The sequence below is a fragment of the Oratosquilla oratoria genome, chromosome 11 (genome assembly GCF_046742065.1).
Source record: "Oratosquilla oratoria isolate Oo_2021 chromosome 11, ASM4674206v1, whole genome shotgun sequence".
In the NCBI taxonomy this organism is placed as follows: Eukaryota; Metazoa; Arthropoda; class Malacostraca; order Stomatopoda; family Squillidae; genus Oratosquilla; species Oratosquilla oratoria.
The window spans coordinates 40,141,223-40,158,260 of NC_134787.1; the positions used below are offsets into that span (position 1 = coordinate 40,141,223).

At 39.3% G+C, this 17,038-nt stretch overlaps 1 protein-coding gene across 2 annotated transcripts in view; it reads left to right on the top strand.

The window, feature by feature from the left end:
- Positions 1-1,331: 1,331 nt before the first annotated feature.
- Positions 1,332-17,038, top strand: part of LOC143029754 (uncharacterized) — a 38,384-nt gene continuing 22,677 nt past the window's right edge. Inside the window, exons 1-2 of one of the 2 annotated variants that reach the window (XM_076192659.1) lie at positions 1,332-2,036; positions 16,514-16,667. In XM_076192659.1, the coding sequence (XP_076048774.1) occupies positions 1,677-2,036; positions 16,514-16,667 (514 nt within the window). In that variant the 5' untranslated portion in view covers positions 1,332-1,676. The remainder of the gene's footprint in view (positions 2,037-16,513; positions 16,668-17,038) is intronic. The other variant, XM_076192658.1, reaches the window with a different exon arrangement.

The following is a 17,038-nucleotide window of genomic DNA, read 5'->3' on the forward strand; positions in this document are numbered from 1 at the left end:
CGAGGGGATGATGATGGTGATGATAGCGATAATGATTATGATGACGATTATCATAACGACGACGTCAACGAAAACGACAATGATGATGACGGTGCCCATGTTCTTTAGGTGTTTAACATCTTATTTACTAAAGTGTCTTTTAGTCTATTGTTCCTCATAAAATGGCATTCTTTCGTTATTTCTCTGTAATTCTATACAAAACGTTAAAAAAAAAAACAGAACCAGAGCGTCAAGGGTTAGTGATAACTTTCCTTTTACGATAGAATGATAATAAAATAGATAAATGCTATATAATAGAATAAATTTATAATTAATCAATAATGGATAGTAAATAATAATAATAGATAAGTAATAATAATAAATAGTAAACGATAATTAATAAATAACTGATAATAAATTATATATAACAAATGATAAATAATAAACAATAATGAATAATAGACAATAAATAATAAGTAATAGACAATAATAAATGATGAATAATAAATAAATTATATAGCAATAAATAATGAATTTCAAATAGTAGAAAATTAGCAATGAAATAGATAATAGAATAACAAAAAACAAAAAATAATAATAAAATATCAAATTCGTTACGTTTACGAGAAACATCTTGGAGACTGTTTCTTTATCATGGAACGAACATATCATAACAATGATAACGGTAACCCCTCCACCACACGTGTGGCGAGTGCTTACAATGTTCTAGAAACTAGTAATCTTTCACTGAGGTGATTCAGCTGTAGTTTCGTTAGAAATCTAAAGAACTTGTTCATCGTTAAAAAAAATCGAACAAGGATGTAGATGAAACCAAACATGTCGACATTTAATTACGTACTTCCAAGACTATCCAACCTCAATTCGAATACTTATGCATGTGGAGGGCATTACGAGACGAGAGTATTTGACAAGAAAGAAGTTCATGAAAGTTAGAAAAAATAGATAAATAAAACAGAGTAAATCTCAAATCTCCGACGATGGGTAAAACAAAAAGATGATTTTTGAAACTACGCACGAGATAAATTTCATCCGTGTCCGGATCTGAGAGAAGTGGAACAGTTCTGGGGGAGTAAGTTGTGTGTGGGGGGGGGGGGGGGTGTTGGCAGTAGCATCATGGATGCGCCCAGATTTACATATGCGTATTTCATTAATTAAAAGGCATGGACCAAGTTTCCAGAACTGGGAAGATTTCAATTTATCCTAATCATCTCTGTCAGGGACAAACCCTCCATGATGTAGTCCACTGAACACGAACGGGACATGAAACGCAATGCTTTCTTAAAATAATTCAAATTCAGAACGGCCGTGCGACACTGAGTCTTGGAGATGGTCACTCGATCATTTGATAACAACGCAAGGTGATCTAATCAGAGAGTCTGCCGCCATATTATCTACCACGACGTCGATAAACGGAATTGAGATCACAACGTGAGAGGCAGCGCGCTGTTCGCGCGTACAAGCTGGTTCCTGGTGGAAAGACAAGTTTAAGAATTCAGTGTTGTGTATAAACTCAAGCTATACAGGCAATCATTGGTTCATATATAGCAAGCTGGTCCTTAAACGCGGCTGTGTCCAGAACCACGTCATTTTGTCCACAGCCAGTAGTGACTCTTCCCTTTCCTTCGGCTCAAAGTTGACACTGCGTCGAGGTGTGAAGTCAAAGAGGAAAAGGGATCATGAGACCCATTAGCACTTTCTGGTTCTCTTTCTTGCTGATTTTGGTGGGAACGATTGGCATGCCGAGGACAAGAGGCCAAGAATACCTTCCACATAACCATCGCCAACCCGTGAATAATCGTCCCGTAAATCCTCGCCCTTTGAACAACCACCCTCCTGCTGCGAACAACAACCCTCCTAAGGGCGGCATTTCTGAGGGTCATCGACTCATCACGCGAGCTCTCTGGAGGATCTTCGACGCTCTCATGCAGAAGAAGGAACATGGCGAACTCTACTCCCGAACTCAGGAGATGCAGTCTGTGCTCAAAGACCTCGTCACCGAGGACACCAAACTTCGACAACAATACAGAACCATGAAGGTAAGACAGGCGATTTAATGACGAAGCGTAAATGGAAAAAGAGGCAACGTAGAGAATGGTGATCTTGTGCTAGAGTCGACATGGATAAAATGGCGCTGATAAGATACAGCTGTAGGCTTGAATGACCCTTTACGCCGCAAGAGCATCTGAAAAGCGTTCTAACATGATACTCCAAACTAGCGTTTCTCATTCCCTTGCGTAACCTTTAAAATAAATTGTATGACTCAAGGAACCCCTGCTCAAAAAAATATATACCATATCTTTCTCGTTTTATTTTCATCGTAATAATAGGTTAGATAGGATGATGTCTATATTACATTATAACAATAACCAAGAATATGTCGTGCGTGTTTAATTACATTACGTATATTAAATTAAATAAAAAATCAAAAGGGCATTAGCTTATCTCACTTGTTCTCGCGGAACCCTTAGGGACCTTTTGCGGAACCTTAGGGTTTCGGGGAACACTGGTTGATTGAGAAACGCTGACGTAGATAATGACGGTCTTGTGCCAGAAACGACATGAATAAATTGGCGCTGATAAGATACAGCTGTAGGCTTGAATGACCCTTTACGTCGCAAGAGCATCTGAAAAGCATTCTAACATGATACTCCAAACTAACGGAACTCCGGACGGCTTAGAGGTAATGCAGTCATACGACGCGCCAGAGACCCGAATTTGAATCACGGGGTGGACACAAAAACGGGTACTGGTAGTAAGTGTTCATGTGTACATATGCTTGCACCTCATCAGGTTGACCTGGCACCTTATTCAGATAATACACATAAAATCAGTCCAAAATCTCCCTCCCACACACACACCAACAGTGCCTGCAGTGCCCGAGTTTCTCCTAAGTTTCTTCCACAGAGGTGGAAGTTGTCTACAGCATAATGTGTCACGAGGCTGCTATAAACCAACTCCAGACAACCACGTAGTGAGCACTGAAAAAAAAATTTGTTTAATGAGAAGATTAGATAACTTTATGGATAGGGACGACAGGTGGTAAGGTACAGGGAACTGCCTTAACTGCTTAGTGCAGGCCTTATGGTCTCTAGTAGTCTCTAACATGTTCTTCCGTCTCTCTTTCTTCGACACATTGTTCTTATTGGGCGGTGTCTTGCTGCACTGCCTCTGACCCTGGCGGTGGGCGGAAGGGCAGGGATTTCCTTTCATCCACAAGGAGCTAAAATAAAAGGGAGTGTGGTATGGGGGAAGACGGCTGTGGGGTGGTTGGAGGGAAGACGCCTCTTGGTGTATAGATAGATCATACAACTAGAAGTGGAAAACACGTCTGTGAAAACCACAAATAATATCATCATCTACATTTACAAAACATGCTGAAAAAGTAGCCTTTCCAAGGTCGGTGTGCAAACATCAGTAAACTTTTAGATTAAACAGCTCTCCCAAGTTCAGAGTTGCCCATTTATCTCTGTGCAGTTCTAACATACGTGTGATGACAAACTTACTAAAGGAAACAAACACTACATTAGAAGTTTTCGTCTTGCTTTCAGGATCTTGGGTCCAAGCTATTTTCTTCAGTCTATTTCAATGCCATGCTTCTTGGAACCATGCATGAATACCCACACACACATGGGCACACGCGGGTACTCCATCCACCCCTGATAAGAATATGCAGCAGTGGTGTCCCCTCACAAAAAAAGATATACAATAAGATAAGTACGTCAAAATAATGCCAAATTTTCCCATATAAATACATCAACTCCTCCAATAGCTTAGAAGTTAATATAATCGAAGCTAAAACACATGCAAGAAAAAGACAGGACTCCATTAATATAATTCCTTTCCTACATCTCACGATTAAGTAAATACAATTGGGTTAAACACATACATGAACCAAAGTTATAAATAAACAACACCCAAAATTCCAAAGCACTGGAAATAGGCTTAAGTTTTAAAAAGAAATGAACGACTGACTCAATGGGAAACGAAACGATTTGGGAAGAGGAAATTATTTGAAAATGTTACTTGTGGGTAATTTGTCACACGGTTCAACGGTGTAGTGATACTGTTTTTGACCGATTATTCAGCGATCCTGATTCAAGTCCCGCCCAGGTCTGGAGAGAGAGAGAGAGAGAGAGAGAGAGAGAGAGAGAGAGAGAGAGAGAGAGAGAGAGAGAGAGAGAGAGAGAGAGAGAGAGAGAGAGAGACACACACACATCGCTGCAATGCGAGCCGGGATTCCAACTCAGGTTGGCAGAGTTGTGTACTCGTGTGTGCGCGTGTGTTTAAGGTCACAGTATTAGATAAGGCCACATATGAGCTCTCATCCGCGAGGGTAACAGTTTTCGATCACGAGTCCAACACGTAATCCAAGATCGTCGGGAACCCGACAAACATATCAGCAACGCTGTTAGGTATACAAGCTGGTGATGGTTATAAAAAGCAGCTTTTCACTAATGAGGCGAAAAGATGAAACAGGAAATCATAAGATACCTAATCCACCCTGGGCTAGATTCATGGTGTTCCGGGATCTGTTGCCCACCACCACCCCCTGGAAAATGTGTTTGTGTCTCAAGGTGGAGCAACATGGCTTTTAAAGGTTGTGATGTAAGAAAAAGAATTGGGTTTTCAAACATTCTGTTAGAAGAAAGAACCTTTCCTGAAGCCCTAAGACCGGCCTATCCCCACCCCCCTCCATCCTTTCCGTTTCCGTGAGTGGCACACTGCGAGCTGTCCTTTATCTCACCGGCGCTCTGGCATCCCAAGGAGTGCCATCTCTCTCCTACCAACCGTTTTGCTATTGGTGGATGAAGGGGCAGAACATTCGGGGGCTCTGGAAATAACATATTTTATTGCCAGCACCATTTGATCAGGAGAAACTCCAGGCCTATATCAAAACTAGGCTGCCACCACCCCCCCTCCTTTGCGAAACCCCTGCTGACGTACACGCTTAGAATATTTAGCGGCGATATACAGTAGTGTCCGCACGAATTGTTGGGAATAAACAAAAATTTGAGGATGAAAAGGGTTGCAACCTATAAAAGACTTACAACCTGTGCAAGATGTTACTACCCCCTTGAGCAAGGTGTGTGTATTACGTGTATTTACCTAGTTGTATTTTACGGGAAGGAGAGCTATGCTCGTGGAATCCCGTCTTCATATCTCATTTATCTAGACTGTTTTTAAATTCATGTATTGTTTTTACACACACCACTTTCTCATCTAACTTGTTCCAAATGTCTATTACTCTGTGGGGAAAGCTGTTCTTTTTCAGGTCTCTTCTATAACTGTCTTGATTTTCTTTCTATGTCCTCTTGTATTTCTACTATCCCATTTTATTAGATCCTCTCTATCAATAGTTTCTATGCCTTTCATGATCCTATAAATAGTTATCAAGTCTCCTCTCTCTCTTCTTTACTCTAATGTCTGTAGCTCAAGTTTCGCTAGTCTCTCTTCATATGATAGTTCTGAGAGTATTGGTGCCATTTTTGTAATTGCTCTTTGTATTCATTCAAGTTTTGTTATACATTTTTTGTACTTGGTGACCACGTCGTCGCTGCATATTCCAATCTTGGTCTTATCAAAATGACTAGTATTTTCTTCACCATTTTTTCGTCCAGGTATGTAAATGTCACTTTGATTGTTCTTATAAGTTTCTCCAAAAAAAAATTTTTGTTTCTCAGGGAACATATTATTCATAACAATGACTCCCAGGTCCCTCTCATTTTCTACTTTTTTTTTCTTCTCCCAATTTATATGATACCACTATTTTTTTTTTCTTTTTGCTTCTTCCAAATTCCATTATACTACACTTTTTGATATTGAATTCCATCTCCCACCTCCTACTCCATTCCCATACTTTATTGAGATCACTCTGTAGCGACTCACAATCTTCTTCAGTGTTCACTTTTTTCAACAATTTTGCATCATCCGCAAAGAAGCTCATATAACTTTCAATTCCTTTATCCATATCATTAATATATATAGCAAACATTATTGGGGCCAGAACTGTTCCTTGTGGAACGCCACTTATCACTTCGTCCCAATTAGAGTGTTTGTCTCTTATCACCACTCATTTTTCTTTCATGCAAGAAGTCTTCCATCCACTTCAGTAGTTTGTCCTGTATTCCTCCTGCAGTTTCTAATTTCTTAAGCAACTTCTTATGTGGCACCTTATCAAAAGCCTTTTTAGGTCTAGAAATGCACAATCAGCCCATCTCTTTCTTGTATTACATCTATTAGCCTTGACTAGAAACACATTAAATTTGTGACGCATGATCGTCCTTGTCTTAATCCAAATTGCCTTGGATTTAGTACGTTTTTTTTTCTTTCCAAATGCCTTACCAATCTAATTTTGATAATTCTTTCACAATTTTTTGCTATCGTACTTGTAAGAGAGACCGGTCTATAGTTAGTAGGGTCTTCCTTGTTTCCCCCTTTATATATTGGTACTATATTTGCTCTTTTCCAATCTTTTGGATTTTTCCTTCTTTCAATGAACTGTTTATTAGACTATGTATATTGTCTGTTCATTCCTGCATTCTCTCAAAATCCAGTTTGCCATTTCATCTGGACCATGCGATTTTCTGACATCGAGATTACTCAAGTGTTTCATTATTTCATTCCTTGATACTTCTATCTCTTTCATAGGGAGGACTTTCTCCTTCCATTCGATATCTCTAGGTTGTATGTTCTCCCTTGTGAACACTGATTTAAACTGCTTGTTCATAATTTCTGCCATTTCTATTTCTTGTGTATTCAACTCCTCCTTGTAGTTTCTCTAATTCTTGTTTTTCAGTTTGTTGTTTACAAATCTGTAAAGTAGTTTTGGTTGATCTTTACATTTTTCTACGACATCTTTTTTGTATTTTCTCTTTTCTTCTCTACACACTTGTACATATTCATTTGTATAACCAGTATATATTTTCCATTTTTCAGGTCTTTTATCTTTTTTTTTTCCATTTTATCCAAGCTTTGTCTCTTTTGTCTTTTAACTCCCTACATCTTTTGTTGTACCAGCACTTTACATACTCTTTTTCCTGCTTTTGTCTTGGAACATACTTTTCCACTCCTTGTTTATAAATTTTTGTCAAAACATTTTATTTATTTTCTACTGTTGTTTCCTCCTTGTGTATTTTTCCCAGTCAGCTTTTTGAAAGAATTCTCTTATTTTATCCAAAAAAAATTCATACATCAATCTTCCCTTTCTATATTGTTCGTTTTTTCATGTATTTTCCCTCGTTTAGTTCCAGTTCAACCAATATGTGGTCATTTTTACTTATTGGTGTCTTATATTCAATCTTGTCCACTATTTCGGGTTCTGATGTGATTATTAGGTCCAGTCTCGATGGTTCTTCTTCATTCCTATACCTAGTATTCTCTTGTATCCATTGCGTTATTGTATGTTGTATAATCATATCAAGTAGTACATTTCCCCACAGGTCATCTCCACCCTTTACTGTCATCTCTTCCCAGCAGATTTCTTTACAATCAAAGTCATCCATCATAACTATTCTTCATCTTCCATTATCTTATCTAGTGTTATCCTTGTGTCTTCTAACATATTTTTGTGTTCTTTCTCTTCCCACGAAGCCGTTTGAGAAGGCACATAATTTACTACAAACTTCCTGTTCTTCCCATCCTTGTCCTCCACTTCCATCATAATCATCTCTACTCTATTCTTTCCATATGACATTCCTCGCATTTATATCCTTAGTCAGGAACATAACTCCACCTCCTTGTTTTACCTGTTTCTAATCCAATAATTATATGCACCATGTCCTATACTGTTGGGTGGTAGTGGACCTTTCAGTTTTGTCTCTACAATTCCTATTATGTCCGGTTCTTCTTCCTTCAGGTAATCATTCAGTTCGTTCAAGCCTGTTATTAAGCCATCTATATTTGTGTAAGACACTTTTACTTTTCTGCTACTTCCATTGTGTTTTCTGTTTTCCTTCTGTTTTTCTCTGCTATGAACCATTTCCTCACTTTCATATTCACTACTCTCCAATAGAATTTCTCTTTTTCTGACTCTGTTCTTTTCTCATTTTTTTCCTTAGCTTCTAGTCCTTTTGTTTTTTCCTCCTCTCCTCTTTATTCATAACTCTTTTTATCCATACCTGTTTATACTGATCACTGTCTGCTAGTTTCCGTTTTGGTTAAGATTTCTCTGTTGTTGTTTGTGACCTGAATTGGTCTGGTCTTATCTGTATTGTATTTCCCTACTCTATATATCTCTTCTATTTCTTTCCCTGTTTCTGGTTCATCTTCTTGAACTACTTTTAATATCTTATTTACTCTTTCCTTTTCCTTTATTCTTGTAGTCCTATTTAGATTATACTTCTCTTCCATCCCTAATATAATTATACATTTCTTTTTATCCACTAAGTATCTTACTATATTCTCCTTCTCCCTCATCACTTTAATAACTGTGTCCTTAGTTTCTTTCATCTGCTGTTCCATTATACCTCTAAATTCCATTTTATTGTTCTCTTGTACTTTTTTCCAACCACTTACCTCTTTTGCTATGGACTCTTTATTCTCTTTATTACTCCTCTTCAATTCCTCATTCTCATCCTTTCTCTTAACTGTCTTTTTAATTCTACTATTTCTTTAGTTAGGTTTTGATTCTCCTTCTTTAGTTCTTCCAGTTTATCAACTCTTTGAGTAATCAACTTTATTTGGTTAAACTTAGCTTCCCAATTTTCATTCATTTCTTTTAGTTTCTCCTCTAGATTTACTAGTCGGGGGAGGTTGTCATTTCCTCCCTCATTAAATCCATGGAAATAGTTATCTTCACCTTCCATTGCGCTGCTCTTATCTATATTTCTAATTTTTACATTTTTACTAATCACATCGACTTCACCACTATCGTCAGGCCGTCTTTTGCTGACATGCCGTCTGACTTCCTGGGCCCTATCTTCCCCTTCCTCATTTCCTTCCATTTTCCTCAGTAATCCCTCCCCTTCTCCTTTTTCTTCACCTTCCCACTACACCACGAGCTTTCCCCTTCCCTATTAATACAACACAGGTACTTCCTTGTCGTTGTGATCCTCGAAATTTGAAGATATCACCGGAGTCCAGACTTCGCTGCCACCCCGACCGACGTGTGTGTGTGTGTATTTACCTAGTTGTATTTACCTAGTTGTATCTTATGGGAAGGGGAGCTATGCTCGTGGTGTCCCGTCTTCATATCTCATTTTATCTAAACTATTTTTAAATTCATGTATTGTTTTTGCACACACCACTTTCTCATCTAACTTGTTCCAACTGTCTATTACTCTGTGAGGAAAGCTCTTCTTTTTCAGATCTCTTCTATAGCTGTCTTTCTTGATTTTCTTTCCGTGTCCTCTTGTATTTCTGTCATCCCATTTTATCAGATTCTCTCTATCAATAATTTCTATGCCTTTCATGATTCTGTAAATAGCTCTCAAATCTCCTCTCTCTCTTCTTTGCTCTAGTGTCTGTAGTTCAAGTTTTGCTAGTCTCTCTTCATATGATAGTTTTGAGTGTTGGTGCCAATTTCGTAATTGCTCTTTGTATTCTTTCAATTCTTTTTTATTTTTTTTTTTTTTTTTTTTTTTTTTTTTTTTTTTTTTTTTTTTTCAATCTTGGTCTTATCAGAGTGATTAGAATTTTCTTCACCATTTCTTCATCCAGGTATGTAAATGCCACTTTGATTGTTCTTATTAAATTATAAGTTTCTCCAAAAATCTTATTTATATGTTTCTCAGGTGACATATTATTCATAACAATGATTCCCAGGTCCTTCTCATTTTCTACTTTTTTTATTCCTTCTTCTCCCAATTTATATGATCCTGTTATTCTGTTTTTGCTTTTTCCAAATCCCATTATACTACACTATTTAGTGTTGAACTCCATCTACCACTTCCTACTCCATTCCCATACCTTATTTAGATCACTCTGTAGTGACTCATAATCTTCTTCCGTGATCACTTTTTTTAGTAGTTTTGCATCATCTGTAAAGAAGCTCACATAACTTTCAATTTCTTCATCCATATCATTAATATATATAGCAAACATTATTGGGGCCAGAACTGTTCCTTGTGGAACACCGCTTATTACGTCATCCCATTTTGAGTGTTTGTCTCATATCACTACTCTCATTTTTCTTTCTTGCAAAAAGTCTTCCATCCATTTAAGCAGTTTGCCCTGTATTCCTCCTTCAGTTTCTAATTTCTTAAGCAACTTCTTATGTGGTACTTTGTCAAAAGCTTTTTTTTTTTAGGTCTAGAAATGTACAATCAGCCTATCCATCTCTTTCTTGTATTATATCTATTAGCCTTGAATAAAAACATATTAAATTGGTGACGCATGATCGTCCTTGTCTGAATCCAAATTGCCTTGGATTTAGCACTTTTTTTTTTTTTTTTTTTTTTTTTTTACCCATCTACTTTTGATCATTCTTTCACAAATTTTTGCTATTGTACTTGTTAGAGAGACTGGTCTATAGTTGGTAGGGTCTTCTTTATTTCCTCCTTTATATATAGGTACTATATTTGCTTTTTTCCAATCTTCTGGAACTTTTCCTTCTTTCAAGGAATCATTTATTATGCTATGTATTTTGTCTGCCAGTTCATTCCTGCATTCTTTCAAAATCCAGTTTGCTATTTCATCTGGTCCATGCGATTTTCTGACATCAAGATTACTCAAGTGTTTCATTATTTCATTCTTTGTTACTTCTATTTCTTTCATAGGGGGGACTTTCTCTTTCCATTCGATCTCTTCCGGTTGTATGTTCTCCCTTGTAAACACTGATTTAAAATGCTTGTTCATAATTTCCGCCATTTCTATTTCCTCTGTGTATTCAACTCCTCCTTGTCTTAATTTCTCCAAATCTTGTTTGTTTTTCAGTTTGTTGTTTACAAATCTGTAGAATAGTTTTGGTTGATCTTTACATTTTTCTATGACATCTTTTTCATATTTTCTCTTTTCCTCTCTGCACGCTTGTACATATTCATTTCTATAACAAGTATATATTTTCCATTTTTCAGGTCTTTTGTTTTTCTTCAATTTGGTCCAAGCTTTGTCTCTTTTGTCTTTTAACTCCCTACAACTTTTGTTGTACCAGCACTTTACATATTCTTTTCTTGTTTTTGTCTTGGGACATACTTTTCCATTCCTTGTTTGTTTTTTTTTTTGTTTGTTTTTTTTTGTTTTTTTTGTCAAAATATTCAATTTCTCTTCCACTGTTGTATCTTCTTTGTGTATTCTTTCCCAGTTTTCATTTTGAAAGAATTCTCTTATTTTATCAAAATTTGTTTTTTCATACATCAATCCTTTTCTATATTGTTCATTTCTTTTCATGTATTTTTTCTCATTTAGTTCTACTCGTAGTTCTATCAATATGTGGTCACTTTTACTTATTGGTGCCTGGTATTCTATCTTTTCCACTATTTCAGGTTCTGATGTGATTATTAGGTCTAGTCTCGATGGTTCTTCTTCATTTCTATACCTAGTGTTCTCTTGAATCCATTGTGTCATTGTGTAGTCAATAATCATCTCAAGTAGAACATTTCCCCATGAGTCTTCTCCACCCTTTACTGTCATCTCTTCCCAGCAGACTTCTTTGCAATTAAAGTCGCCCATCATAACTATTCTTCCTCCATCTTCCATTATCTTGTTTAATGTTATCCTTGTGTCTTCTAACATACTTTTATGTTCACTCTCTTCCCACGAGGCTGTTTTTGGGGGCACGTAGTTTATTACAATCTTTCTGCTCTTCTTATCTCTATCTTCTACTTCTATCATAATCATCTCTACTCTATTCTTTCCATATGTGACACTCTTCACGTTTATATCCTTCTTAGCCAGGAACATAACACCACCCCCTTGTTTTATCTCTCTGTTTCTAATCCAATAATTATATGCATTGTGTCCTATGCTGTTGGGTGGTAGTGGACCTTTTAATTTTGTCTCTACAATACCCATCATGTCCGGGGTTTTTTCCTTCAGATTCTCTTTCAGTTCATTCAGTCCTGTTATTAATCCATCTATATTTGTGTAGGACAGTCTTAACTTTGTTATTTCCATTGTATTTTCTGTTTCTTTTTTGTTTCTCTCTGTTATGGTCAATTTCCTCACTTTCATATTCACTATTCTCCAGTAGAATTCTTCTTTTTCTGACTCCGTTCTATTCTCGTTTTTTTCTTTGGCTTCTTGCCTTTTCATTTTTTCCTCTCTTTCCTCTTTATTCATTTCTCTTTTTATCCATACCGTTTTATATTGTTCACTTGCTGCTAGCTTCCCTGTTTTTGCTAAGATATTCTCTGCTGTTGTTTGTGGCCTGAATTTAATCTTAATTGGTCTGGTCTTATCCGTACTATATTTTCCGAGCCTAAACATCTCTTCAATTTGTTTCATGATTTCAGGTTCATCTTCCTGAACTAATTCTAGTAAACTGTTTACTTTTTCCTCTTTAATTCTTGTGGTTCTATTTTGGTTAAATTTCTCTTCCATTCCTAATATAATTATACATTTCTTTTTGTCTGCTAAGTCTTGTAGTGACATGATGCATCCTACGACCCATCACACACTAATCAAAGAAATCTTCGGAGCTAGCATTTCCAAGTTCCTGTAGTTGGCAAGCGTAGTTCGCAAGGGTGTCCCTGCCAGACAGCGGTCAGCCAATCAGGAACTTGGAAAGCTCCTCACGTTCCCGTCAGCCTCCTTTAAAAGGTCGGCGTTTCGCCGAGATGGGCAGAACAGTACCGACCAGACCGACCAGCGCACAAACTACATCTCCTCGCCCAGTCTTCTAGCTCTCCCATCGAGCCTCGCCGTCATCATCTGCTACCACCTCGCTGACGTTAGGCTCCACGTCCAGCTACAACCATAAGCTCCACTAAGCTGTGGCCTTAGTCCGAGCTTCACCTATATTTCTCATGTGACACTTCTAGTGTCGCACCTTGTGGCTAATTACCAAAAGGAAGAGATTAGATATTTTGTGTTGATTTTCATTTGTCCTGCCGTTGTTCCGAACTAAAACTACTACAAAGTGGTGACCCCGGTGAAGGACAACCAGGATTATGGAAAACACACAAGTGAAACTTCCCAGTTTCTCCCGTGACTTGGAGAGCTGGCTAGTTCACACAGAGGCTTACTTAGCCACTCAAGGTAACGTGCCGGACCTCCGAGCCTTCGGCGCGTACATCGCCGCTCTACCAACGGACGTCATCGCCCTTGTCCGTAACGTCGTCTCTCCTCCGCAAGAAGGCAAGTGTTCCGCCCTCAAGACTGCCTTACGAAAGCTTTACACCAAGCCCGACGACCAGCTCTACCGAGATATCCAGCATAGTAAACTCTGCGACATCACCCCGTCACAATTATACACCCGTATGGCCGCCCTCAACACCCGGGCAAAGGTGTCTTTGCCCAAGGAACTCCTCCGCTCCATTCACCTCTCCAAGATGCCGGACGCCCTCCACTTACACCTGGAAGCTCTAGCCGGCGATAAGGACGATGAACAATACTGCGAAATAGCAGATAGATTGTTCCAACGTCATATCTCGGTACAAGTCCGGTCAGCCAGCAGCTTCCACCCCAGTGACAAACCAGTGCAAAGTGTTCAGTGTAGTGACGACCCAGGTGTTAGTGACAATAGTAATGTGAGCGAAAACATTCCCGTGTCATATAGTGCCAGTGACCAAAGTGTGCAGCAGCTACGACAGGAAGTGGCCGACATGAAGACTTTGCTCAACCAGTTTTTAGCCGAGAAGGGAAGTCATCAACCACCACGTAGCCCCGCTCCACGACAGGATACTACCTCCTGCTGGTACCATACCCGCTTCGGAGCCAAGGCGCTCAGATGTACACAACCATGCAGCTGGTCGCAGGGAAACGCCAAACGCGGGGGTCGGTAACCACCCCTACCCCCGCTAACCATATCCCACAACCACACCCTTCTACAACTGTTCCCGGCACCCCCCAAGATCCTCCCCACCCCACGCCCCCGCTCTACCATGCAATGCAACAATTCTCACCCAACCTTATGTCTCCACAGCTCCATACTCAACCGACCTCCCATCGCCAGGCCTCCGACCTCGACAACACCACCCTGCACTCGAGCCCCCCTCCATCAAGGCCCTCCTCGCCAGACATGCCCCCTGACGGCATGACCACTCGTTCGGGGCGATTGATCCGAAGGCCAGACAGGTTCAAATACGTCGCGCGCGTCGCTCCCTATCCTCCTCGACGCCCGCTTTTGAAGAGCAGGGGGAGTGGTGTAGTGACATGATGCATCCTACGACCCGTCACACACTAATCAAAGAAATCTTCGGAGCTAGCATTTCCAAGTTCCTGTAGTTGGCAAGCGTAGTTCGCAAGGGTGTCCCTGCCAGACAGCGGTCAGCCAATCAGGAACTTGGAAAGCTCCTCACGTTCCCGCCAGCCTCCTTTAAAAGGTCGGCGTTTCGCCGAGATGGGCAGAACAGTACCGACCAGACCGACCAGCGCACAAACTACATCTCCTCGTCCAGTCTTTTAGCTGTCCCATCGAGCCTCGCCGTCATCATCTGCTACCGCCTCGCTGACGTTAGGCTCCACGTCCAGCTACAACCATAAGCTCCACTAAGCTGTGGCCTTAGTCCGAGCTTCACCTATATTTCTCATGTGACACTTCTAGTGTCGCACCTTGTGGCTAATTACCAAAAGGAAGAGATTAGATCTTTTGTGTTGATTTTCATTTGTCCTGCCGTTGTTCCGAACTAAAACTACTACAGTCTCTTACTATATTCTCCTTCTGTTTCATCACTTTAATAACTGAGTCTTCAGTTTGTTCTTTCATTTGTAGTTTAATTATGTCAGTAAATGCAACTTTACTGTTTTCTTGGATTTTTTTCCAGCCCTGTGCTTCCTTTGCTATGGCCTCTTTATTGTCTTTATTATTCCTCTTTAATTCCTCATTCTCTTCTTTAACTTCTTTTAACTGTCTTTTTAATTCTTCTATGTCTAAAGTTAAGTTTTTGTTCGCCTTCTCTAGTTCTTCCAATCTTTCAACTCTTTGTGCAATTTTGGCTAAGTTACCGAACCTGTTTTCCCTATGCTCGGTCATCTTATCAAATCTTGCCAATCGGGGGAGGTTGGTATCCTCCCCCCCACCCTCTTTAAATCCCTGGAAACTATTATCATCACTTTCCACTGTGCTGCTCTTATCTATACTTCTAATCTTTAAATTTTTGTTGATCCCGTCATCACCAAAGTCAACGTCATCAGTCCGCCTTTTGTTTACAAGACGCCTGGCCTCCTGGACCATGTCCCCCTCTTCCTCATTTCCTTCCATTTCCCTCAATAATCCCTACCTTTCTCCTTCCCAATCACCCCCCCCCTATACCACGAGCTCTCCCCTTCCCTATAAATACAATAAAACACTTCCTGGACGTTGAGATCCACGTAGATTTTCCTTTTTCTTCGGAACTTTAGTTCTCGCCGTCCATTCGACAAAAGGGTGTGTGTGTGCGCGTGTGTGTGTGTGCGCGTGTGTGAGACAAGTCAAAATAATGCCCATACACCGGCCTTTATGAAAGCTCAAGATTCCATACGAGAGATTGATAGTTGTGAATCACGCATATGATCAAGACCTTGTTGAATCAAACACAGCGATAGACAACGGTTGCGGTAATGCGCTGCTTGAAAAGCGGTGCATTTCGCCGTCGTGGTTTAACATTAGCCCTAGTGTCATAACAGGAAACTACACCACTGGGTTCTTGTCATGAGGAGGGCTGGGTGCTACAGTGCTCAATTTACTGGGAGAAATCTCTGCTTAAACTGTAAACACATGAGGGTCAATGATCTAATGATGATGATTCGGTTCAAAGTCATGAACTCTCCCTATCAGGGGGCTAGGACGGTGCACCTTACAGAGGACCTTGTAGCGTGAAATTTGATGAACCATACCTTTCATTCACCTTACTGCCAATAGAGTTCGAACAGCCGTCATCTCGACCTTCGCCGCAAGTGGCGACGCCCTAACTCGCTCGACATAAATCAATCAATAAATTATTCGTTTTAACGTCACGAACTCCCTCTCTTTGGAGGCTAGGTCAGTACTCTTTACAGAGGACTTTGTAGTGTGCAGTTTAATGAACCATATCCTTGGTCCAACTCGCTGACCACAGGGTTAGAACACATCGACCTCCGCCACAAATAGCGACGCTCTAACCCGTTCGGCCAGCGATCATTCTAAAGATCTGCCCCAAAAAAATAGATTCATGATTGGTCATGGTCGCATGGGGAAGATCCAATTAGCGATTTAAAAGATTTTAATCATACAAAAGGAAAAGGCTGGTAAATCCTTAACAAATGAGAAATAGAAACATAAGAATTAAAAACTTGGCGTTTTTATCAGGATTCCATGGTGAAATATCTAGAATGCCTTTTAAAGAAAGTGACAAATTTTGACAAAAAATATTGCAATCCACAGGAAGGAACCATCACAAATATTGGTACAGGAAGGATATAGAAATACTTTGAAAGTTAATTAAATTACTGCTTGCAGGATGAAATAGAACTCTGGCGTTCAGAAGCTTCAACAATGAGGAAAGAAATGGAGGCACTTCTTGGACTACGGCAGCGTATTGAAAGTCTGGAATCGTGGCAACAAACAGTGGAAAGTCAAAGGGACCAAGACATTCGCCGAGGTCCTCAAAAAGGTGAACCCATTGTAAACCAATGAACATTTACTTTATCACAGGTCTACAGCACTATGATACTTTGGTTGTTGTTTTTTCTATTAAATCATTTCTCTCAGAACCACTCTTTCCTAGTTCAAAAGGACAATTTCCTAATTCTATAGAAATATATTAAATTAATATTTTCTATAACAGTAATCTGTACATTTTCATTTTTTCACTAGAATAAAAAAATCACCATTCATATTACATATTCTATCAACAAAGACAATTTTTCATTTTAGATTTCTAAAAATATATCTAAAATTGAAATCCTGAGTCCATTTAGAAAAAATTATTATGCCTATTTTGATAACTTCTTTATGATATGGACCTACACTATTAGTACTCAT